At 53.6% G+C, this 23,564-nt stretch overlaps 1 protein-coding gene across 6 annotated transcripts; it reads left to right on the top strand.

Moving 5' to 3' along the window:
- The first annotated feature begins 249 nt into the window (after positions 1-249).
- Positions 250-23,523, top strand: Smtn (smoothelin). Of its 6 annotated transcripts, XM_046439407.2 has the most exons (21): positions 250-407; positions 2,156-2,286; positions 7,030-7,178; positions 7,534-7,627; positions 7,727-7,805; positions 7,900-7,997; positions 8,977-9,297; positions 9,379-9,451; positions 10,062-10,133; positions 10,214-10,729; positions 10,923-11,095; positions 14,211-14,363; positions 14,440-14,515; positions 15,710-15,874; positions 15,972-16,034; positions 16,248-16,320; positions 17,818-17,991; positions 18,208-18,325; positions 18,869-19,020; positions 19,944-20,108; positions 23,220-23,358. In XM_046439407.2, exons 2-20 carry the CDS (start codon positions 2,236-2,238, stop codon positions 20,086-20,088), a joined length of 2,745 nt encoding a protein of 914 aa, XP_046295363.1. In that variant the 5' UTR covers positions 250-407; positions 2,156-2,235; the 3' UTR covers positions 20,089-20,108; positions 23,220-23,358. The 6 variants fall into 6 exon arrangements, with proteins under 6 accessions (XP_046295363.1, XP_046295362.1, XP_046295361.1 ...); XM_046439406.2 differs by lacking the exon at positions 19,944-20,108 and having other exon boundaries at positions 18,211-18,325; positions 23,220-23,523; XM_046439405.2 differs by lacking the exon at positions 19,944-20,108 and having other exon boundaries at positions 23,220-23,523.
- The last annotated feature ends 41 nt before the right edge of the window (positions 23,524-23,564 follow it).

Here is a 23,564-nt window from a genome sequence, read left to right as displayed (position 1 = left end):
CCACTTACCCCGGCTTGGGGCACACTTCTAGACTTTGGCATAGAGCTTTACACCTAACTTAGAGACGCCCACCCGACCCGCCACTAGCTCCAAGACTGCAGTACCCAACACCACTGGCCGGCAATGGGCGGGACTTTAGGGCGTGGCTGTCAAATTGAATTTCCCCAATGGGGCACAAGGGTGGGCGGGACCCGACAGAGAATTGGCTGCTGCGTCAGGGTGGGGAGGAGCCAGCGAGGCTGCTGGCGCGGCTGGACGGACCACTCCAGCAGAGTCCAGAGGACGGTTGCCGGGCGAGTCTGGTATCCCGGGTTGCGGCGTCTCCCGCCGGACGGTCTATAATCCATCTGTTGAGTCTGGAGCGAGCTAACCCGAGGCCGCCCCACACAGACGGTCTGGACTGAAAGGTAGGTGGGCGGGCCTCGGGGCGGCTCCAGGACCCCCGACGGGTCTAGAGGGTAGAACCCGGATATCTGGACAGGGGCTCTGGAAATCCATATGTGGGAACCCACCCAATAACGGGAGCTCCAAGTAAAGGAGAAGGTTCTGAGCCGTGGAGGAAAACGCCCTCATACCTCCAAGAGGTCCTCGACCCCCAGGAACTATAGTCTATGGGGGATGGGGAGATACCTTGAGGAAGTGCCTACAAACTTGAGGCCCCTCAGTCTCCAGGGTCCCCAGACTGTGTGATAAGAATCCGTGGGACTAATGAGGGGCAGCAGCAGGAATTTCTAAGAAGGAAAAGACTTCTCACAAACACCTGGGTGTCCTAAATAAGAAAGTAGGGACCCCTGCCCCAGAAAAGAAAAAACATGAGGAAACCGAATGTTCATGGAACCTAAGGCTGGTGACCACTGTGTGATCCTCTTGGGGTGGGAGGGTATCTCAGACAAAGTAGGTAGAGAAGAGGCAAGGACCCTCACAGGCAAGGGTTGCAAAGTTGACACCTGTCTGAACCTACAAGGATGGGAAAAGCAAGCAGTGACCTGAGCAAGCAGGTGTGACAAACCCCACTTAGGACTTCCTGAGACACATTCACCAGATGGGGTGACTAGCTAAGTGACTGTTCTGGAGAGGGGAAGGGGATAGTTGAGGGATGAATCAACAAGTGGAGGAGGGGGTGGAAATCATGGGACTCTTTCAGTCACCATATATTAACTAAGCACCCAGGTGTGCTAGGCCATGGGCTCCTGATTTCCAGAAAAACAGACATTAGGGCTACAAGATGAAGGAGAATTGGGCTAGGACCCTGGATCATGATTTAGGGGTCCATTTTGATGGGTAGTGATGGGGCAAGAGGGAGTGCCTTGGGCTCCTGGGGGCACTTTGGAAGGATGCTTCAGAAGCTGTAAGTGACGAAGATTTTTATTGTATCCTTTCCTGTCCTTTGAATCTTTGGGTTCTTCCTTTTCCCTGGAACAAATCCCTGGCCCTCTCTGATCCTCTCAGTTTGCCTGAAGTCCAGAGTTTGGGTGAATCAGCTTCTGAAGGCACTCTCAGCTGGAAAATGAATTGTTTAAGTGTGTGACTGCCAGAAGGAGCTGGGTGCCTGGATCCTTGGCTTCAGAAGGTCAGGACAGTTGGCTTCAGGGGGATGAGAGGAGTGGAGAATTGTGTGCCCTAAGGGCTGACTCTCAAGAGTTGGAAGACCCAGTTTCGCAGCTCCTGTACTTGGGGGAATGAGAATGATGGTGGCATCAAGACCCAACCCACAGCCAGAAGCTGAGTTTGTGCACTGGGTGGAGGTTGGGCAGGCTGTGGGGATGGGAGGGTGGGGCAGGAAACTGTGGAGACTGGTGTGCACCCCCTGGTGGTGCATCCAGTTTGGGTGGGCCTTGCTGGACTCAGGCTTCTCAATCCAAGTCCCTGCCCTCCCTGTTTGAGACTTAAATGGGATGAGGACCCAGCCTGCGCCACTGGCAGACGAGCTGGCAGGGCTGGGACAGGGATGCCTATTCTTGGTTTGGTGGGTTTTCCAGAAAACCACACTAGGGTAGAGGGCAACTCCCAGCCAGAAGGCACAACACAGGATGGGATAGCAAGAATAGGACAGCAATGGATGATCACAGGTTAGAGGGAAACCGAGGCACAGGGCCTAAGTGCCTATGGTTTTCTAGCAGCCCCAAGAGGCCTAACTCATGTCTGTCGTCTGCAGAATTCTCTGAGCGGGTGTCAAGTGCCATAGGCAGTGGGGAGCTCACCAGGAGGTGACAGACAGAGCCAAGAGCCAGTGAGATGGCAGACGAGGCCTTAGCTGGGCTGGATGAAGGAGCCCTCCGGAAACTGGTAAGTGGCCCCATGACCCCCACTGTGGGGTAGGCACACTAGGCTAGAGAAGCAGGATCAGTCAAAGCTACCTCTCAACAAACAAGAAGAGATGGGTGGGAGGGGTCAAGGGAACAAGGCCAAGCTGGTTCCATGTGGCTGATGCAAAGGCCCCTGTGGCATGTGCCTGTCTGTGCCAGGTGTTAAAGCCTGGTCCCTCCCAGCACCCACCCCCCCACCTTGCCACCACCTGTTTAAACAGTAACTACTGAGGACTTGCCCATGTGCAGTCACAGGTGTGGGCAGGCTGGATCTGCCTCTGCTAAGCAACAGCCTGGACAGTGCCTACCCCTGAAAGCTGTATAACAAAAGTAGCAGTAATGATTAATAATGTCAAGGCACAGTGTGGGGCAGGCTAGGTGCTCAATATATCATCTCACAGAATAGTCACAGTAATTCCAAGAGCCAGCACACTCAAGAGAGGTGAAGTCACCTGCCCAAAAGCATGCAGTTAGAAGCCGTACCAAGATCCAAACCCCAAAGAGGTTTATGGGGGACAAAGAGTCCTGGGAGAGTCAAGGCTGGAAGAATAAATGAGACAGAAACAAGCTTTGTGGACCCCTATGAGTTCTGTCTGACTTCTGGTCCGTCATTTTTCAGTGTCTCAATTTCTTTACCTGTATAATGGTGGGGGGGGGGGGAGCGGAGGAAGTGTATATGACCACAAAATCTAGGTCCTTGGATTGGCATAGGGGTGGAATGAGGTGTGGGCCCAGATCTTGGGATGGAGGCAGAATGGGTCCCCATCATCCCCTTTCCCAGTTTCTTCCTACCCCTATCTACAGAAAGGCTGTGGGGGGACATAGCAAGGAAGTGATATGACCACCTGAGAGCCAGGCAGGAGTACACCTCGGGAAAGAGCTGGAGTCTCACCCCCTAGTCCCTGACCCTTGTCCAGAGGAGAAAATTAAAGATTTACTTTTCCTAGGAGAAGACAAATGACCCACTCCACCCCCGTACTTCAGGGAGTACCCTGAAGGCAGAAGATGGAAGGACCCAGCTAGGCCAGCTACCCAGCACGCAGTCCAACTGCTGCGACCTCCCCAAGGCACTATGCCTGTGAGTCCTCAGACCAGTGCCTTAGACTCTCTCTGGGCGTCTGCTGCCACCAGTCGCCACTACTATGAGCAGCCTGGAAGGGCAGGGATTTGGTTTTTAAAGGTGGCTACTGGTCAGCTCTCCTCTCCTCAGGAAGTCAGAGTCTTAATGGGAGTAGCGGAGTCAGAGCGCTGCAAACAGAGGAAAGCCAGGCCTGGTTCCCGCGAATCCCCGTCTCTAGGGGTCCGCATTGAGGCTCAGGGTTTTCAAGCCGCCAGCTCCCACTTTCATGTGAGGTTTGGGCACTGGAAGCAGTGATGGAAGTCACTCTGTACCCTCCCTGGGAGAGGACAAACGAAACCCCGCCCCTTGTCTCAGAACCGTGTTGCCGCCAAAGGTCTTTCCCACCCTGAGACCAGTTCCTCCACCGCCAGGGCGCCCGCCATTTCTGCAACCGGCTGCAGGAGAGTCCCGCCCCGTGCTCCGGCAGGGCCCGGCCCTCGCCGGCCTCGTGGCAGGAACCGAGGCGTCCCGAGCCGGGCTCCTCCCCGCGGGGCCCGGCCTTATAAGGGAAAGTCGGGCTAGCTCCGTCCGCCCTGAACCCCAACCAACTCGGGGACCCGGGCAGCTGCTTCCGGCCTCGGCTCTCTCACATTCCTGAGGACCTGGCGGTGGGCTGCACGGAATGGGGGCGTCTGAGGACATGTATCCTGCGTGCCCCTCGGCCACATGCCGGACGCCCTCCGCCTCGGTCCTGGGTTCGCACTCTTAATACCCTTGCTGGGTGACCTGAGGAAGCAGCTTAGTTTCTGTGAACCTCTGTTTCCTCTCTGTGGAAGGGGACATTAAAGCCGGCGGCGGCGAGGGGCTTCCTGTCTGGTTCCCCCCTAGGCGCCTAGCGCGACGCTGTTGGCAGACGCGGGGGCGGGCCCTACGCGCAAAGGCGCTTCTGGAGCTTCTGGACATACAGCGCCCCCTGGCGAGGCGTCGCTCCACTGCTAGCTGGTCCCGGGTGGGCAACTGGGGCCTTGGGATTAAGCAAATGCCTGGAGAATCTCCTGGGTTTTGCAGATGGGGAGAATGAGGCACAGAGAGACGCTGGGCCTGTCAGACGACCCCAGCAAGGAAAGCAGAAAGTACCGGGAGCACCCCCCCCCCCCGCCCCTCCTTGCAGAGGAGGAAGCACCCTCTTTCCTCCCGGGAGAATTTCACTGGGCAGTTTCGGAAACCCGCCCCATCTCCTTCCCCTTCCCCCTGGTGGACAATGGCTCTTTGTACTTCCTTCCCTCCTTCCCTCAGCCCCCTCCACACACAGCGGTTGTGCCTGAGAGGGTGGGGAACACAAGCCATACAACAGAGACACTGTGGACACTGGGCCAACCTCTGCCCACAGGCCAAAGGAAAGGGTCATGCCAGGGAGTGACCAGTGGAATGAGTTCCATCCCTCAGCCCTACCCCACCCACTTGGGGGAATTAGAGGGAAGTTTCCAGTTTCTGGATGGGGACGCTGAGGCACGCAGGGCTTGCAGAAGTGTCCAAGTTACCACATCAGTCTTTTGGGGGACAAACACCCCATCTCTAGAGCCCAGCTCATTGGAAATGGTGACCCAGAAGATAAAGGGCTAGTTACTCTGGACTGTTTATCTTCTGCGTAACAGGAGCTGAACCTACTAACCACGAAGGTCCCCCATCTTTAGGTGTTTTAGCCTCATTCTCCCTCCCTTTGCCCCTCAGGCTTACGAATCTCTAAAGGGGTCTCCAAGTTAAAGGGATCCCCAAAATACAGTTCCAGGGCCCTGTAGATTCCCCACCATGACCCACAGACCCTAGCATCACAGTTGTCACAGTCTGGGGCAGGCCCTGGAATCAGAGAGACCTGGGTTCAAATTCTGACTCAGGTAAGCAAATCACTTCTCTCTCAACCTGTTTCCTCTTTTGTCAGATGGGAATAACAATGTATCTAGGATATTTGTGAGATGAGGACCGTGAGGGCTTATTACCATGTCTGACACACAGATTCTCAATATACATGTCCTGTCTCTCACATTTACCCTCTCTTCTCTCTCCCTCCTAATTGGCTAGAACAAAGGGGGGGGGGTGATAATTACTGCATCTGCTTATTGCACATGCAGGGGAGAACTGAATCACTGCTCCATCCCTATCCTCTGCCCTGAGGTGAGGGCCATTGTTCTATCCAGCAAATAAGGAAACAAAAATACAGAGAGGTTAAGGGGTGTGCCCCTCACCACCCCTCCAAGACTAGACTGAGGCTTAGACCCTCCCATACCTCCTCATGAATGTGGAACCTGGAGGGCTCTATCCCCCAAGGCTCCCCATTATTTAGTCTAGGATGAATTGGCTCATGGCTGAGTTGGGCCAGCCCACACTCCCTGCTGAAACCTATCTATCTCCAGCCCAACCACACCCCAGCCACCCTGCTCCCCCACTGAGCAGAAAGAAATGATAAAGGGGGAGGCTAAAAAGGAGAAGGAAAGAGGGTTCCTTGGCTCTATCCCCTAATTGGTTTGGGGGATAGGGATAAAAGAATCACCTGCGGGCTGTGGATGTGGCTCAAGCCGTAGCGCCGCTCGCCTGGCATGCGTGCGGCCCAGGTTCAATCCTCAGCACCACTTACAAACAAAGATGTTGTGTCTGCCGAAAACGAAAAAAATATATATATATTAAAAATTCTCTCTCTCTCTCTCTCTCTCTCTCTTAAAAAAAAAAAAAAAAAAAAAAAAGAATCACCTGCCTTTGCTTGCTCCTATCTGGCTATCAGATCCCACACTGAAGGCTTTTGCCTTCTTTTTGCCACTTTCCTCCTGGGGGCTATGGGCCAACCTCCTCCCTTGAACTACACATGATCCCTGGGATGGGGCCTTTATCAGGTGGTGCAGGGGAACCACAAGAATTAGCTAGCTCAGTCCAGAGAAGATGTCTTTTTCTGGACCTGGTCAAGAGCTATAGGGCTGAAAAGCTGGTGGGAGCACCTGTCTTCCATAGACACCCTCTCTAGGATTCTGGGTAACCCCTAGGGCCAGTTGCCTTATCTCTCTGTGGAGCTTGCCTTCCCTCTCTGGGTTCTGGCTCCTTCAAAGGTATCTAGGACTAGGACAATGAGGGGGAAAAATAGCCCCCAGTCAGATAGGTAGCTAGGATTCCTGAGCACTTACCCCTGTTTCTCCATCTGTCAATCAGCAAGGCTGTGTTGCTCTGGGACTGAACTGTGGGAGTCTCCCTTGCTCACAGGGGTACTCCAGCTACCCAAATCACCCTTCCCTCTAGGGACTGTGTTAATGACTCACAGGAATAACTGCTCTTCTGCAGCAGCTCCCTAGTCTTGGGGTTTTGATGAAAGGCTCTCAGAAGTCAAATAACAGGGAGGGGTACTTGGCTGCTTGGCACCTGACACAGGTGGGAAGCTCATTTACAGTGGGTACTCTGTGAACCACAATGCACAGCAGGCTGCCCAGGATCCTTGGTGCTGTGAGCTGGGGCTCCCCCTGAGACCTCTGCCCTGGGTGGGTGGTCAGGCACGTGAAGGGCTTGGAACAGATAGAGTAGAGACAGGCCATTCATTGTGCCATAGGCAGAGCCGTGGGCAGTTGGTGCCAGCCTTCCATCCCTGATTGCCAAAATGACCCTCACCCACACCTACCCTTGCAGCTAGAGGTCACAGCAGATCTGGCAGAGAGGCGAAGGATCCGCTCAGCCATCCGGGAGCTGCAGCGGCAGGAGCTGGAACGCGAAGAGGAGGCTCTGGCATCTAAACGCTTCCGTGCAGAGCGGCAGGACAACAAGGAGAACTGGCTGCAGTGAGTGGCAGGGTTCGGGGTGGGAGTTACATTGGAAATGCATGTGGGAAGGGAAGAATGCACCAGGGCTCAACTTGTGTATAGGAAGGTGTGAATACAGGTATGTCTATTGTCATGGACTATGTATTTATGGTGATGTCCTAGCCACACTGGTGTGGACAGCATGTCTAAGCGTGTGGTATTAGTTCCCACATCCAGGGGCATTTGTGTATCACTGTATAGCCAGAGAGTCTGCACAGGCAGCTACATATCCCACTGTCAAGGTTCTGGGTACCCTGACCTGACCCTCCCTTTAGCCCACATCCTCCATGACCTGGCCTTGGCAATGATAGCTACAGTCATAATATCGTTGCAGCTCTCAGCAGCGGGAAGCTGAACAGCAGGCTGCCCTCACACGACTGGCAGGGCGGCTGGAGTCTATGAATGATGTGGAGGAGTTGACCACACTGGTATGGCCCAGGGCAGGGGATGGGGACAGGACTGGGACAGGGCAGGTAAAGCACCTTGACTCTCCAGCCTAAAACTCATGACCTGCCTCTCATTCTCAGCTGCGAGGTGCTGGTGAGTACGAGGAACGCAAGCTGATCCGAGCTGCCATCCGCCGTGTACGGGCTCAGGAGATTGAGGGTATGTGCCCTTTCCTGGCTCCACCGCTGCCCTGCTGTGTGCTGCCTATAGCACCTCCCAGCCACTCGCCTGACACTTGCCTCTGCCCTTCCAGCCGCCACTGTGGCTGGGAGGTTGTACAGCAGGCATTCCAACAGTGGCTCCGGAGAAGACAGCAAGGGGCGGGCAGCATACAGGCTGGAACAGCATAAGGTAAGGCGCACGGCCATGGTAGAAGGGGGGCTCAGTGTCTGTGCCCACAGATGCCAACATCACAGAGCTCCTGTTTGTCTGGTACACTGGTATTTGACTATTAAGGGAGGACCCCAGGCTGTGTTTGCAGACACTGGAGCTCTCAGGCCTCTGCCCATTCTCTCAGGCAAATTCCGGCCACGTGTCCTCTACACCAGACTTAGTTTCTATCCAGGCCTTCCTCTCAAAGCCAACCTGTCTACACTGCTCCCAAGTTTCTGCCCCTTCCCCATTACCACTTTTATTGAAACATAGGTACCTCTCCTACCTTCACTCCTACTTTCTAACCCCATTCACTTTCTAACCCCATTCCTGTCATCCAGCCTGCACCTAGCAGCCAGAGGGATCTCACAGAAATGCAAACCTGACCCTGGTGATGTTACCTCCCCTCCTTAAACCCATCCCAGGCTGCCCCTTACCCTCCAGACAGCCTGCATCCTTACCTTGATTCACCCAGGCCTGCGTGTCAGATCCTAGCAAACTGTTGGAATACTGTTGAGAGTCAGAGCTATCTGTTCTCCAGGAGTGCTGGTAAAGTCAGGCCGTGTAGATTCCCTAAATGACCAGCAGAGGCCGCTGGGTCACCGGTCCGGGCAGGTTTCTCTACCTACTCACTGATTAAATAGGCTGAGTGAGGGTCAAGGGCCTTTGCTCCAGGGATCTATTAGGGCCAGGAATCCCCAACAGGTCTTCTGCCATTCCCAAACACTAACTTTAGGATCTGGTCCTCTCTGAACCACCTTTGGCTAGGGAATGCCAAGAGACTGGAAAGTAAGGATCAGAGATAGCTCCATTCTTGTGCAGGTGTCCACAGGAAGCCGTGCTCAGCTCCTCTACTTTGCATGCTCTTGCCTTGGGCACCTGCCAGCCTTTCCCTCCATGGGTGGGGATAGCACTCAAGGTAGGAAAGTCTTGGTTGAATCCTATGGGTCCCCCACAGGTATCAGAAGTCAAGGAACAGGAGCAGCAGGCAGAGGTCCCAGAGCCAACCCCAACTCCCGAGGGGACCAGCCAGGATATAACCACAGTGACACTCCTGCTGAGAGCCCCACCTGGGGGCACACCTAGCTCATCAGCCTCACCCAACAGTTCACCTACCACTGCTTCTCCTGAGCCTCCCCTGGAGCCTGCTGGAACCCAATGCCCTGCTGCCGAGGCTCCAGGCAGCCCTGAGCCACCTCCTAGCTCTTTGGGAACCCCTAGACCTGATTCCCCTGAGTCGCCAGCCACCCTCAGCACTGAGGGGCAGGTGGTCACCAAGGTGAGTCTGGAACAGGAATGGGATGCCAAGCAAATGAGATCCATCTGGAATCAGCCCTGCTTATATCATGTCTCCTTGCAGCTCCTGCCTGGGCCCACAAAGCCTCCTGCCACCCAGAGCCCCACCAGAGGTCCTTCCAATACAAAAAGAGCAGGTGAGAGTTCCATCAGGGATAGCAATACGCATCTGCCTTTCCCTGCCCCAGACTCCCTTTCCCTGACTGTAGAATGCACTGATGCCTGGATAGCTGCAGCCTCCTCAGGTTTAGGCAATCCCTGACTGCCCCTGAGGTGTCCCCGCCCCTGGCCAGGCCCACCCCTGCCACCCATGGCCAGAGGCCTCCCTGCAGCCTTGAAAGGCAACGGGCCTCAGGCACATTCTTTTTCCCAATAAGGGAGTGCGCCCATCTCCCAGCCAGAGCCATGGGCAGTGCTGGCCAGGGGGGCTGTCCCCTATCCCCATCAGCAGGGAGGATCTAGACACCATTCCTCCAGCCCAGGTTTAGCCCTGGCCCCCAGAAGTGTCCCAAGTCACCCTGGGGTCAGGGTAGGAGGCAAGGGAAGTGACTGCCTATGGGAGAGATGTGGCTGAGTAGGAAGGCCTTAGCACTGGATGATACAGGAGGGGGTGGGGAAGTTTGGGGTACACAAAGGGGTTGAGAGGCTAGGGAGATGTAGAGGAAGGGAATATAAGAAATGGATCCCCTCCATTCACTCTTCTTTCTCTTCCCGGGCATGGCTGCCACCTACTCCTGAACCTGCCAGATCTGGCTAGCCCCCGACCCTGCCAACGCTCCGTATCTGTGCTGAGCCCCCACCAGCCAGCCCAGAACCAAGGTACTACCTATTCTCAGCACCCCAGGATCTGGGAAGTCCCTGTCCCACTTAGCCACTAACAGCCCTCCTGTCCCTTCTAGAGTCCACTCCCCTTGCCAGCGGACCTTCTCCATTCCAGCGGGCTGGCTCTGTGAGGGACCGCGTTCGGAAGCTCACATCCAGTTCTCCTACAGCTGCCAGGCTCCAGGATGGCCCACCCCGGGCAGCTTTAGGTTCCCCGACTCCCACAAAGCTCCTGGGCCCCTCCTTCATCAGCACCACCCCTGCTGCCTCCTCTAACAGCTCCTCCTCTCAGGGCCCCAGTGACACCTCCTCCCAGTTCAAGCAAGGAGGAACAGCCCAGCCCCTGGCCCAGCTTCGGAGCTGCCCCCAAGAGGAGGGCCCCAAGGGGCGGAGCTTGGCTGCCAGGTCCCTTGAAAACAGAGCAGGGGGGCCTGTGGCCTGTTCAGAGGAACTCAGTACCCAGCTGCCCGTGGCCATCGGTATTGCTGAGCCAGGGAGCAGTATGAAGACTACATTCACCATCGAGATCAAGGATGGCCGTGGCCAGGCCTCCACAGGCCGGGTGCTGCTGCCCACAGGCAACCAGAGGGCAGGTAGGCCTCCCCACCATCTCCCCACTACTGGGGGTGAGTGCCTGAAGTTACCCAGCTCTGCACAGAGGACAGGTGCTGTGGCCAAGGCTCAGGGTATCTCCAAAGGGTGCGCTGGGAACAAGAGCGCCACCAACCTTGGTTGGCACAACCATCATCCCACCAGTTCCTGACAGCAGCCCTTCTCCCTACCCAGAACTGACACTGGGGCTGCGGGCGCCCTCCACGCTCCTCAGCACCAGCAGTGGGGCTAAGAGCACCATCACCCATGTCAGCAGCCCTGGGACCCTGTCGCGCTTGGGCAGTGTTACTCATGTCACCACCTTCAGCCACGCTTCCCCTGGTAGCCGAGGAGGCTGCAGCATTAAGGTGAGCTCTTCCTCATCCCACCAGCTCACCATCCATCATGTCAAACTGCTTCAGGTCATAGGGATTGCAGGTTTTCTCTCCTTCCCCTCTGTACATACCTAGAAACTGAGGCTCAGAGAAGGAAAATTGTTACTGTTGTTACAGCAGATTCCTTAGCCAGTTGGTGACCAAGCTAAGACCAAATTCTAGTGTATCAGCCACCAGGCATACCAGAAGCTCATTTAATACTGATCTTAAGCTTCCTACTTGCCGATCTCTGATCTTTAGTCCAGAATTTGTTGATTTCATTCCTAATGAACAGATAGGAAAACTGAGGCTGAGAGGATGTTAGGTCTTTGCCCCGCTTTCTGTGGCAGCCCAGTGACCCTGTTCCCACCCAACACTAGACATCAGTCCTGAAGTGTAGAGCTGCTCATGAGCTGATCCAAGATCAGCCTGACCCATTAGAAGATTAGAGATTAGTGATTAGCATCTGCGTCAACCTCCCTGTGGGGGTTGGGCAGAAGCATTGATGGGGGACAGACAGGAGGGGGAGTGGGCACCAGTCGGCGAGGAAGCAGCCTAGCAGGTGCCACGGGAACTGAATACACTGCATCCTTCCATTATTCATTCCTAAGCCTGGGATCAACTGGCTAGGAGCTCATTTGGGGAAGGGATCCTCAGCAGGCCACCCAGCTGCCCAGGTAATACCCTGTATGCCTAACCAGAAACTGGATGGGGCTTTGGTTGAGGTGAGATGGCTATAGCCAGCTCTGTGTCTTCTCAGAAATGATAGGGAAAGAGTCAAGACAATAATTCATCTTTGTCCAACATCAAGACCAGTGCTGTCTGCTAAGAAATTGGGGTGGGATGTCAGGAGGGAGTGGTTGTAGCTGAGACCCTTGAGTGGATAGAAGATGCTACAGTGAGAGTTGGATCTTGCACTGCCAATTCACCTCAGTTTCCCCATATAGGGGAATCAGATAGCATATCTGTAATGCACTTGCTTAAAATTTGTGATTGGATCTGAGCACCATGGGCAGGCTAGGGTCCATTTATCTCAAGGCTATAACACTTATTACAGTTGTTATAGCAGGTTGCTCAAAGTCCAGTCTTCTTGTGCCTCCATTTTCCCCATCTGTCCAAGGATTTCTAAAATGGAATCGCATGAGGGCAAAGGCATATTGGCTCTAGAGTCTAGCAAATAGATCCTTACAGTTAATGTATATGGTGGTTCGAATAGCCCTATTCCCTGCTCCCTGCATCAGTTTCCTCATCTGTGAGGCTTGGGATCCTGGTCTCATTAATCCTTCAGAACACATGCAGCCTTGCTGTGCTTGTGGTCTGTGATCTGTGCGGGGCCAGGGCCAGGCCTGGCGGTCAGCCTACTTGGACAGGCCACCCCTCCCCCATTGTCCCCACTACAGAGGAGCCCAGAATAGGTTTCTATTTGGGCTGCAGCTCCAGCTGGCTGGTGGTGAGCTGGGAGGCCGGCAGGGGCGGGGCAGGCCTGCTGCCCTTGCCTTCGCCCTCCGATCAGCAGCAAAGACTCTGATTCTGCCAGCCATAGGCAGCAGTCCCTGCTACTGTCCCACCATTACACCCCTTAGAGTTTTATCCTGCACTATGCCGGGGGTACCAGGGCCTGGGCCTGAGATGGCTGCAGCCCTCGAGGAACGGTTGGGCCAGGCTTTGGAGGAGCTGCAGGCGGTGGCTGAGGCAGGCCGGGCGGCAGTGACCCAGGCAGCTGAGGCAGCTGTAGCCGCCATGGAGCCGGTGGCCCAGACGGCTGAAGAGTTGCGGGCTGAGACAGCGGCACTGAGCCGGCGGTTGGATGCCTTGAGCAGGCAGGTGGAAGTGTTGAGCCTTCGGCTGGGGGTCCCACTTGTGCCGGATCTTGAGCCTGAGCTGGAGCCCAGTGAGCTGCTCCTGGCTGCTGCCGACCCCGAGGCCCTCTTCCAGGCAGCTGAGGATGCCGGGACCCCAGTGGCCCACCCGCCTGCCTTCAGCACCCGCCGCTGCTCCTCTGCCGGCCCCACCCACAGCAGCAGTCTTGTAAGTCCCTCTCAGCTGGTGGGAGTGGGTGGTTTTGAGGTAGGTCCTGCCTCTGCTAAGTGACCTTAGGTGTGCTATCACCTCCTCTGAGCCTCAGTTTACCTATCTATACAGGAGACTAGGGTAATAGTGCTCCAAGATCAGGACAAGAGGGCGCCAGATTCACCCTGAGGCATATGCTCTCCGCAGCTGCCCTGGCATCCCCTGGCATGGCCATGGCCCAGCCCCACCCCCACCCCCACACTCCAGCCAGGCTGAGCCTCCCTGAAACAGCTGCCACCTCAGCTCTCCTTACCATTATGGCAGATAGAGAGGCCCTGCCAGATAGGGAGAAACTGTATTAGTTGGGCTGGGGCCTTTATTTCAATAATAAGGAAATGTCTTGGGAAGAGTGGGAGTTAGGTAAGGGCTGGAGGCCCTTAAAGGATGGTTTCTAGCAAGGGTGGGAGAGTGGGAGGAGGGATTCAGAAGAGAACTTCAGTGAGTTCTTGGCTTAGAGCAGCCCCAGTCAGATACCTTGTTAGGATCCTGCAGGCCTGATCCAACCCCCTTGGCAAAGGAAGATGGGATATGTGCCGCCTGGGTACTGACCCAGTATCCCAGGTCTCAGGAGCTGCAGGATGCAAAAGAACTTTCCTGGGAAAGGGCTGGAAATAAAACAGCAAAAGGAACTCAAGTTCAGAAGTTATACTATCTTTACCTCAGATCCCAGGTTGCATCACATTTATAGAAGGACTATAAATCATTCAGCTGCCCTGAGCCTCAGTTTTCCCTTCTGTTAAATAGGGACAATAAAATCCCTAGTGTTTATACAAATGCTTGTTATTGAATAGAAATCATTATTATGCCACCACCACTTGGGTTTAATATGATTATGGATATGTGGGAAAGCATACACCAAAACTATTAGTTTCTCTTCAATGAGTCTGACACCACCATGGCCATCCTGGAGCAGGCAGACTGGCAGACTACTGGTTATTTCCAAGGCTGTGCCAGCAACCCCAGGATATGGCCCTCTGACCACTGTGGACATTGTGAGTTTCATCCTTACTTAAAGGCCATGCTTTCCCCCACCCCAAAGATGGAGCCAGAACCAGCGGAGCCCCCTTCTGCTGCAGTGGAAACAGCCAATGGTGCTGAGCTGACTCGGGTAGACAAAGCACCAGAAGGGCGGAGTCCTCTGAGTGCCGAGGATCTGATGACCATTGAGGATGAAGGAGTCCTTGACAAGATGGTATAATGGATCTGGTGGGTTAGGGGTTGGTAGTAGGTGGGAACGTGCTGGTAGACAATGACACCTTTATTTGCAGCTGGATCAGGCCACGGATTTTGAGGAACGGAAGCTCATCAGGGCTGCACTCCGGGAGCTCCGACAAAGGAAGAGAGGTAGAGAGTCAGGTTTCCTACCCTAGATCCAGCTACTCCATTCCCCAGCTGCTTCCCTCACTCTGGGGTCCATTTATGGATGCTCAAGCTTATATAACTACCCTACCCAGCTTCGCCTTTTCTAGACCCAGCTGTTCCCTTGCTTTCTTCCCCTGGATTTGACTGCTCCCTTCCCTAGCTGCTTTTTTCCCCTGGCCATTCCAATCAGCATCCCTTCTCCTTCCTAGACCCAGTAACTCCCTCCCTCAGCCATACTTTCCTTGGATCCAGTTGCTTCTCTAAGTACAGTCAACTATTTCCCTGAGGGGCTGGGAATATAGCTCAGTTGGTAGAGTGCTTGCCTTGCATGCGCAAGGCCCTGGGTTCAATCCCCAGCACTGCCAAAAAAATAAAAAAAACTATTTCCCTGAATCCAGATACTCTTTCCCTGAGCTGCTTCTCTCTCCCAGAGGTCCAGTGACAGCCACCTTAGTCTCTGCCTCCATCCAGCTTCCCCTTTCCTGAACAAATCTACTTTCTCTCCCTGTTACTCCTCACTGAACACAGCTATTCTTTGCCTCAGTTTCTAGATTCCTTACTTCTCCAGATAGTTTCAATTACTCCTTTTCTGAATCTAGCTGCTTCCTCCAGGGCCTACTGATGGCCACCCAGCCTCTATCCCCACTTATCTAGTTCTTCTTTAGGCCCCAGTTAACCCCCTTCAATAGCTCCTTCCCAGTTACTTTTTCCCTGGATCATATTGCTTCTTAAATGCCTCCAATCACTCTCTCCCTGGACCTAGATAATCCTTTCTTCAGCTGCTCTTTTCCCCACCTACAACAAATTGATGGTCCAGTCAGACTGTTTAGTCAGCTACTCCCTCTCTAATCTAGATGCTCCCTTCTGACTCAGCTGTGCATTCCTATAGAAACTTCTTTCTTGGATCCAAAATATGCTTTTGAGATCAGTTATTCTGTATTCCCCAGTTTCTGCCTGAGTCCACTCCCCCCTATTCATAACCCACTCCCTGCCAAGTTACAGCTGCCCTCCCACCCCAGCTACTCCTAGAGAGGCCCCTGTAGACTTAGACTGTGTCATTATTGTTTCTAACAAGCTGCCCTCCACTCCATTTTGTGTGCCCTGTGTGCCTGTGCATATGTGCCGTGTGGGCACTGGGTGGCCCTTCTGGGTATGCATGGGGCATCCCCAACCCAGACCAGAGGGAAAAGGAGCGGGAACGGCGGCTGCAGGAGGCACGGGCCCGACCAGGGGAGGCCCGAAGCAACACAGCCACAGAGACCACCACAAGGCACAGCCAACGTGCAGCCGATGGTTCAACTGTCAGCACTGTTACCAAGACTGAGCGGCTAGTCCACTCCAGTAAGGGACCAAGTGGGACTTGGGGCTCAGGGTGGGAATAAATCCTCCCACTGAACTCCTGTGCCTCTAATACCCTTCCTCTCATCTACCTCTCCAGATGATGGCACACGGACAGCCCGCACCACCACAGTGGAGTCAAGCTTTGTGAGGCGCTCGGAGAGTAAGGCTGCCTAACGTGGCTCTGTGCCTGCCACTTGCCTCCTCGTCTCCTCGCCGCCTCAAGCTCTTCCTCAAGCACTGTCCATCTTCAGCTGTGCTCTCACTTTCTCTTTTCTACCTGTGGTTATCACCATCTTCCTGTACAGCCTTCCCTCCGGTCTCTTGATATTCCACCCGGGGCCTCTCACCTCACTGTATTCTTCATTTTTTGCAGATGGCAGTGGTAGTACCACAGTGCAAACCAAAACTTTCTCCTCTTCCTCCTCTTCATCCAAGAAAATGGGCAGGTGAGCTTGGTGTGTCCCATACCACAGAGGAATCAGTGCCACAGGGTACCTCGCTTCATACCCATTCTGCAGATGGGTAGACTGAGATGCTGTGAGGTGACAGGTGTATAGCCAAGAAGGGACAAAGTGGGAGTCAGACTTGCATTGTGGTCTCACTTAATTCTCAGCCACACCATGGTGGGAAGATAGGTGTTCTATGACACTAGAGATTTGCTTAGGGTCCAACACCTCTGAGTGGCAGCAATAACATTGAACCCTCAGAGAAGCCTGCCTATCATGCTGAGCTGCCTCCTGGCACTGCCACTTCCCATTGTCTACAAACTACCTCCCAGGTCACAGAGCACCTTTATACCTTAGTTCTGTGAGTGGGTGGGTAAACTCCCATGTTGCAGAAGAGGACAGAGTTGGCAAAACTGGGAGTGGATTAGAATCCAGTCCAGGGACTCTGAATCAAACCTGCATCTCTGTCTCTCTGAATTCAAGTTCCAGCTCTGAATTCCCTCTGAAATCTTAGGCAAAGTACTGCCAAGGTCCTCAGTTTCTTCATCTTAATTGGTAATAGCATGTGTCCCTTTCTCCCTTTGTTAAACTTAAAATGGTACATAGGAAGGCTGAGTATGTAATCTAAAAACATAATACTTGTCTAGCATAAAGAAGACCCTCGGTTCTATCCCCAGCACTGAATGAATGAATGAATGAATAAAGAAAGAAAGTAGCACACAGAAAAGGCTCAAGGGACATGAGCTATGATTTTTGGCATTATTATTATTATTATTATGCTGATAATTTTTATTACTTGATAATGCCCAGATTCTGAATGGGCCTATAACTTGATAAAATAATGAATCTTCTCAGGTAATTCCTGGGGGCCAAGTCTGATCAAAAGACCCTGGCTCCCATCTTCCTATTTTTGAGCCACCGTGTACTCTGTAAAATGGGTGTTTGAGGGCTGGGGATGTGGCTCAAGTGGTAGCGCGCTTGCCTGGCATGCGTGCGGCCCGGGTTCGATCCTCAGCACCACATACAAACAAAGATGTTGTGTCCACCGAAAACTAAAAAATAAAAATATTAAAAAATAAATATTAAAAAAAAAAAAAATGGGTGTTTGAAGAGCTCAGTTGGTAGAGTGCTTGCCTTGCATGCACAAGGCCCTGGGTTCAATCTCCAGCATCACCAAAAAAAAAAAAAAAAGAATGCTGCTCCTGGGCTGGGGAGATAACTCAGTGGTAAAGCACCTGCCTAGCATGCATGAGGCCCTGAGTTCAATTCCCATCACCACATAAAAATAAATAAATAAATAAATAAACAACAGTAAAAAATGATATTAAAAAAAAAAAAGAATACTGCTCCCTCACTGGTTGGAATTGCAGGTGGTAGAGATACGACAGTATGGGAGATCCTGGTGCACAATAAGATCCATTCCTCATCAAGCAGTGGCAGAGGCTCAATGTGGCCCTCTTCCAGCTCCATAATTTGCCACCCCATTCAACCCTCCAGCATCTTTGACCGCGAGGATCAGGCCAGCCCGCGGCCTGGCAGCCTGGCCGCACTGGAAAAACGACAGGCAGAAAAGAAGAAAGAGCTGATGAAAGCACAGAGTCTGCCCAAGACATCAGCTTCCCAAGCACGCAAGGCCATGATTGAGAAGTTGGAGAAAGAAGGTGCCACGGGGTGAGCAGCAGAGGGCCAGGGTTGGGAAGTGGAAGTTGGGCTTGGTGACCACATGTTGGGGGGGATGGGCGGGTCCAGGGGGCAGGTAGAACAGGAATGAACTGTGATGGGAAGGGTCTGAACATCATAGAAGACAGGGCCTGGGGGTCTGTCAGGTGGGTCCACCAAGGTGGTGACCTGTAGCCTTGTGACCTTGCTCCAACATGGCTCCCACAGCAGCCCTGGCGGACCTCGTGCAGCTGTGCAACGCTCCACCAGCTTTGGTGTCCCCAATGCCAACAGCATCAAGCAGATGTTGCTAGATTGGTGCCGAGCCAAGACCCGTGGCTATGAGGTGAGCCCAGCAGCCTCCTCAGACCCCAGCTTATCACCTCCTTCTTTAGAAAACTCACTCCCCTCTGAGTTTCCACAGCTTCTAGCAGTGAATATGGAAAGCCTTCTGCAATGAGGAAACTGAATCTGAGAGAGAGGACACATGACATGTCCTACATCCCAGAATAAGGATTAAGTAGCAGGGCCTAATGAGAGCCCCTTGCTGGGTGGGCATGGCTCAGGGCCCAACCCAACTCTTGAAGCCTTCACCCTGTTGCACTGTGGAGGGTGTTGGGTAATTTTCTCCAAGTGAGGAAAGGAGTGATGGAGGCATGACCACTGCCTTAGCTGGGTGGCACTGGGCCTCTCCATAGCTCCATCCCCCTAAATCACAGACATGGGAGTAAACAGACTGAGTTGGAAGAGGCTTGTGTTCTGAGTACTTACCTGTTGTGCAGACCTGAGCAAGCTATTGAGCCTAGGTCTGGAGTGCCAAAACACTAAAGGATAGTGGGCATGGAGGAATTGCCCCCAGGGTCCTGACCAGTCCTTCTACCTCCCATAGCATGTGGACATCCAGAACTTCTCCTCCAGCTGGAGTGATGGAATGGCCTTCTGTGCCCTAGTGCACAACTTCTTCCCTGAGGCTTTCGACTATGGGCAGCTTAGCCCACAGAACAGGCGCCAGAACTTCGAGGTGGCCTTCTCATCTGCTGAGTAAGTGTGGGCCCCAGCCCTGCTGGTGTCAGCTGGGCTCAGCTGACTCAAGACCCTCTGGAGCTGGCCAGCCACACTGTGGGTCTGTGGCTGAGATCCCCTTCCCCAGAAAGTCCCCTTCCTCCTCTGCCCCTACCCACCTGCTCCTGAGTGTGCCAGGTGCCCGTCGGAAGGAAGGAGCTACAGGTCCACCTACCAGCCCAGGCCAAAGCCCACCAGGTGGCCTTGTCCATATTCCCTCCCTCCTCCTTCTACCCCTTCTCCCTCCTTTCTCCCTTTCTCTGTCCTCCTCTCTTCCCACTATCACCAGAGCTTCCTGCTCCCACGGGGTCCTGGCTGGAGATTCCAAAAGGAGGCTCCTGGCCCGGGCACCGTGCCCGTGCAGCCTATATAGGTGCTGCCAAAGACTTATATAGGACATCAGCAAGCCCTCCACTTTGGAATCGTTGCCCCTTCTGCTCACTTCACCCTCAGCACCCTCCTCCATCTTTCCGTCTCTTCCCTTCTCTTTCTGGTTCCCACCAGATTTCTTCCTCCTCCTCCCTCCACCTCCTCTCACGCCTCCCTCACCCCCACTCCCTGGGGCACAGCCCTCCTCTCTGACCATGGCGCCAAGCCATTGCCCCCCCACCCTGCGTTCCCGCTTGCCCCAAGAGTTCTCTGCACCTGTGACTGGTTTTGCCCCCCACCCCTGTCTGCATTGCACACCATTAGTGATGGGTAGTGAGCGGCACGTCCACAATTGGGAGGGGGCATGCGGGGGGCTGGCAGACTGCAGCACCAAGAATGAAACTGAACTCATGTCTCTATGTGTGTGTGTATGTGTGTGTCTCTCTGTTTTCCCTTCTCTTCTTGGCCTCTTCCCCCTCTTCCCCAACTGGGCCCTTGCCCCCTGCCCCTTCCTGGCCCCCTACCCTCCCCAGGACCCATGCGGACTGCCCGCAGCTTCTGGATACAGAGGACATGGTGCGGCTTCGAGAGCCTGACTGGAAGTGCGTGTACACGTACATCCAGGAGTTCTACCGCTGTCTGGTCCAGAAGGGGCTGGTAAAAACCAAAAAGTCCTAACCCCTGCTTGGGGCCCCACGGTGAGAAACGCCGCCTCTCCCACCTGCCCTGTTTCAACTGGAATCTACTCATCGGGGCTCAGAGTGGGGCCCGGGAGGTGGATGGGGCATTGGGGAATGTTGGAGGGCCCTTATAAAAGGCAGAGGGTGCAGACAGGATCCTATCTTCTGATAGTTCAGGGCCTAGCAGGTGAAACCATTATTCATAGTCAGCAATGACCCAGGTGAGCGGAATTATGATGGGGAAAACCCAAGGGAGGCTCCTGATCCAGGCTGCAGGTCCAGAATGGCTATCTGACCAAAGTGCAAAATAAGCTTGGATATGTACAACAATTTCAGGCTAAAAAAGGGAGAAAGTTTCCAGCAGAGAGGGTGGGGTGAGAGAGATGGAGAGGATGGCACACCCCAGAAGGAAGGGAGCTTGAGTCTGAATGTAAGGATGGAGGAAAGGGCCACAGGCAGGAATTTGAACTTCTTCCTGAGGACAAGAAGAGTCCTAAAAGATTTCTGAACTGAGGAAGGATAGTTGTAGGCAAGTCAGTATTCTAGAACAATCCTCAAATGAGGCCTGAGATGGACTAAATGCTGAGACCAGAATAAAAAGTACAGGGTACAGGCTTCCTGATCTGTAAGGAAGCAGGAGGGTCAGTGTGGATCCTGAAGAGTTGGTGGAGTACTCCAAGGTGTGAAGTTTGGGAATAGGGCCAGTTACAGGAAGGTGTTTCTGGCTGAATGTCCTGGATTCCCCAAGCTAGCTATGGCATATCCTCTCTTGTCATTTTATTTCAGGGCCACAGTAGAAAATTCAGATTCTAATTAACTGCCTCATTATAGATAGGAGCTCAGAGCTGGGAGAGGTAGGCTTAGAGTGTTTCCAGAGGTGAGGGTTTAAATCCGAGCTGAGGTCAGAAAGTGGGGCTCCAGATTCCCCATTTAGTGGCTCTTTTCTGTGCCCCACCACTGTTTTACTATCCATTTTGTAGACAGAAGTAAAACCAGAGGTCCAGAGAGAGCAAGGGGATTGCCTGAAGTAATGAGGGAGAAAGCCAATAGGGTACACTCAGAGAGGCCCTTTCGGGTTTGCAGTCATTGTGGAGGGCAGCCCACATATGCACATACATACTCAGGTGCAGGTAAGGGGAAGATGGGCTTGATGCTGTCTCCAGGTCATATATGGACTTGGGAACTGCTGCCCAGCAGGCCAGCCTGGAAGGAGAGGGGCCTACTGCAGCCTGATCCAGTTGGAAAGTGTGACTCAGCTATGCTGTTGCTCCAGTTGCCTGGTGTTTGGCCTGTCACTGGGGCAGCCTGAGCCCCAAGCCGTGCACCCCAGTGTAAACAATGGCTTTATAAGGTCTCCAGGGAAGGCACCAGGGGCGGGAGGGGGCTCCAGGTTGGGGGAGGGAGGCCAGGATCCCCGGGAAGATAGCCCAGCTGGAAGAAGCTTCAGAGAAGAGGCTGCTTCTGTTCCATGGTGCAGCTGGGGAAACAAGCCCCATGTGGGACAGGGATGACCCCAAGGGCACATAGCACATCAACAGCAGAGCCAGGAACCTTTCACTCATCTTTAAGTGTTTTCAAGATCTGAAATGAGGTAGGGAAAGGCTATACTGTCATAAAGAGGAGGAAACAGAGTCACAAAACAGGTCAAGGCCTTATCTAGTATCCACAGATGATTTAGGGTATAATCTGGACTGAAACAGGTTTTCTGCCTCCCGGGCTTCTTTCTTGAAAGAATCTCAGGTGATCTGAGAATTGGCCTGAGTGTGTCTGCAAAGGTACAAGACGGGAGGTGGTCTTGGGCTGTCTTGTGTCTTGGAAACAGGATCAATCCTTCCCATGTCTTCCCTGCCAAGCAAACTTATTCAGCAACGTTGATCAAGTGCTTTTTTTTTTTATGTGCCATACATGGCAGATGGGAGGAAATAAGGCAGGAAAGGCCTTGCTTTGGGAGAGAGGGGGAAATAGAGCCAGAGACTCCAGCTTTACAGCTCTGGAGTTGTCAGTTGCATCGTAGTCACAACCTATTCACCCCAGAGCATGGAAAGGGCTCCTGCAGTAGGGAAGATAGGGCTTTACTCAGGTGCCTAAACTGTCAGGTCCAGCCCTACATCTACTGTGAGGCTTGAAACAAACAAGGGGCAGCCCTGATCCCTAAGCAAACAACTCCTCTGGTCTGTGACTCAGTTTCCCTATCTGTAAAGTGCAGCTTGCACTCTGAAGGATGGTCCAGCTCAACTCTGAGCATGTTGTAGATAGTCCATTGGTATTGGTTGGAACCCTCATTTGTGTCCCCTTCTCTACCCAAGGCAGATGATTAGGGTGCAAGAACCCCACACACACACTCGCTGGGTGTGATGGTGCACGCCTATAATCCCAGCAACTTGGGAGGCTAAGGCAGAAGGATTGTAGTTTCAGGCTATCATGGGCAACTTAGCAAAATTTAAAATAAATGAATAAATAAAGGCCTGGGGATGGTAGTTCAGTGATAAAGCATCCCTGGGCTCAATCTCCACTACTGAGGCAGGAGGAGGAAGAACCCCCACCGACACACACAAGTGCACATGCATGTACATACACACACACTTCTTGGCCTCCCTTTCCAGCAGCAGGGTTATCCCTGGAGCATGGATAAGAGAATCCTTAGGCTGCTTGACAGTAAGTACCAAATCAGGAAGCTGACAGAAAATTATCAGGGCCCAAAATCCTAGCCATGAAATGATTTGTCAATGATGACACCCCTGTGTGCAATGGCCCAGCTCAGAGGCTTTTACCCACTCGAGTGTGTTAGTGAGGGTGAGCAGGAGACTTAAAAGTCTGGAGTCAGGAACTCCCCAGTTCTGAAGGGCTGGTAAAAGAGACCCACAACCTGTTTGGGGTGGGGCAGGCTCTGTCCCCATCCCCACCCCTGAATCTCCTCTACCTGCCTAGTGTAATATGGGTAGTGTTATCTCTGGGATTGGGCTGGTGGGACCAGGGCTTCTTGCGCTCCAGGAAGGCTTTTTCCCCAATCGATGAACAGTAGAGTTTATGAAAGACCAATAGGCTGCAGCAATGAAAAGACCTCGGGTAGAGGAGCATCACAAAATGTGGGCTGGTGCTGACAAGAATCCCGGTACCCGCTCCCTGCAGGATGCTGGTGGACTGCGTGCCCTTGGTGGAGGTGGAGGACATGATGATCATGGGCAAGAAGCCCGACCCCAAGTGCGTCTTCACCTACGTGCAGTCGCTCTACAACCACCTGCGGCGCCATGAGCTGCGCCTGCGCGGCAAGAATGTTTAGCTGCACCGCCTGCACCGCCCGCCTGCAGCAGGTTGCCGCCCCCACCCTCCCGGCACTGTCTCCTCCCTGTGCTCCCGCCCACCGCTGCCTTGTCTGTCGCGACACCCTCCTCCGCATACACACGCGTTTTGATAAATTATTGGTTTTCAACGATCCTGACTGCCTCTCTTGGGGGAGGGGGCCGAGCTGCGAAT

The sequence above is a fragment of the Marmota monax genome, unplaced genomic scaffold (assembly GCF_021218885.2).
Source record: "Marmota monax isolate L192 unplaced genomic scaffold, Marmota_monax_Labrador192_F-V1.1 WCK01_AAM20220418_F8-fsc00253, whole genome shotgun sequence".
Classification (NCBI taxonomy): Eukaryota; Metazoa; Chordata; class Mammalia; order Rodentia; family Sciuridae; genus Marmota; species Marmota monax.
The sequence above is the reverse complement of the archived record's forward strand: the minus strand, read 5'-3'. Positions and strand labels throughout refer to the sequence as shown.

Bases quoted from the DNA above. Each gene is read 5' to 3' on its own strand.
- Smtn (XM_046439410.1), top strand. From the start codon at position 2,236: ATGGCAGACGAGGCCTTAGCTGGGCTGGATGAAGGAGCCCTCCGGAAA. The intron at 13,130-14,210 runs GTAAGTCCCTCT...CCCACCCCAAAG, and splicing joins CCACCCACAGCAGCAGTCTT to ATGGAGCCAGAACCAGCGGA. The intron at 18,326-18,868 runs GTGAGCCCAGCA...TACCTCCCATAG, and splicing joins CCAAGACCCGTGGCTATGAG to CATGTGGACATCCAGAACTT.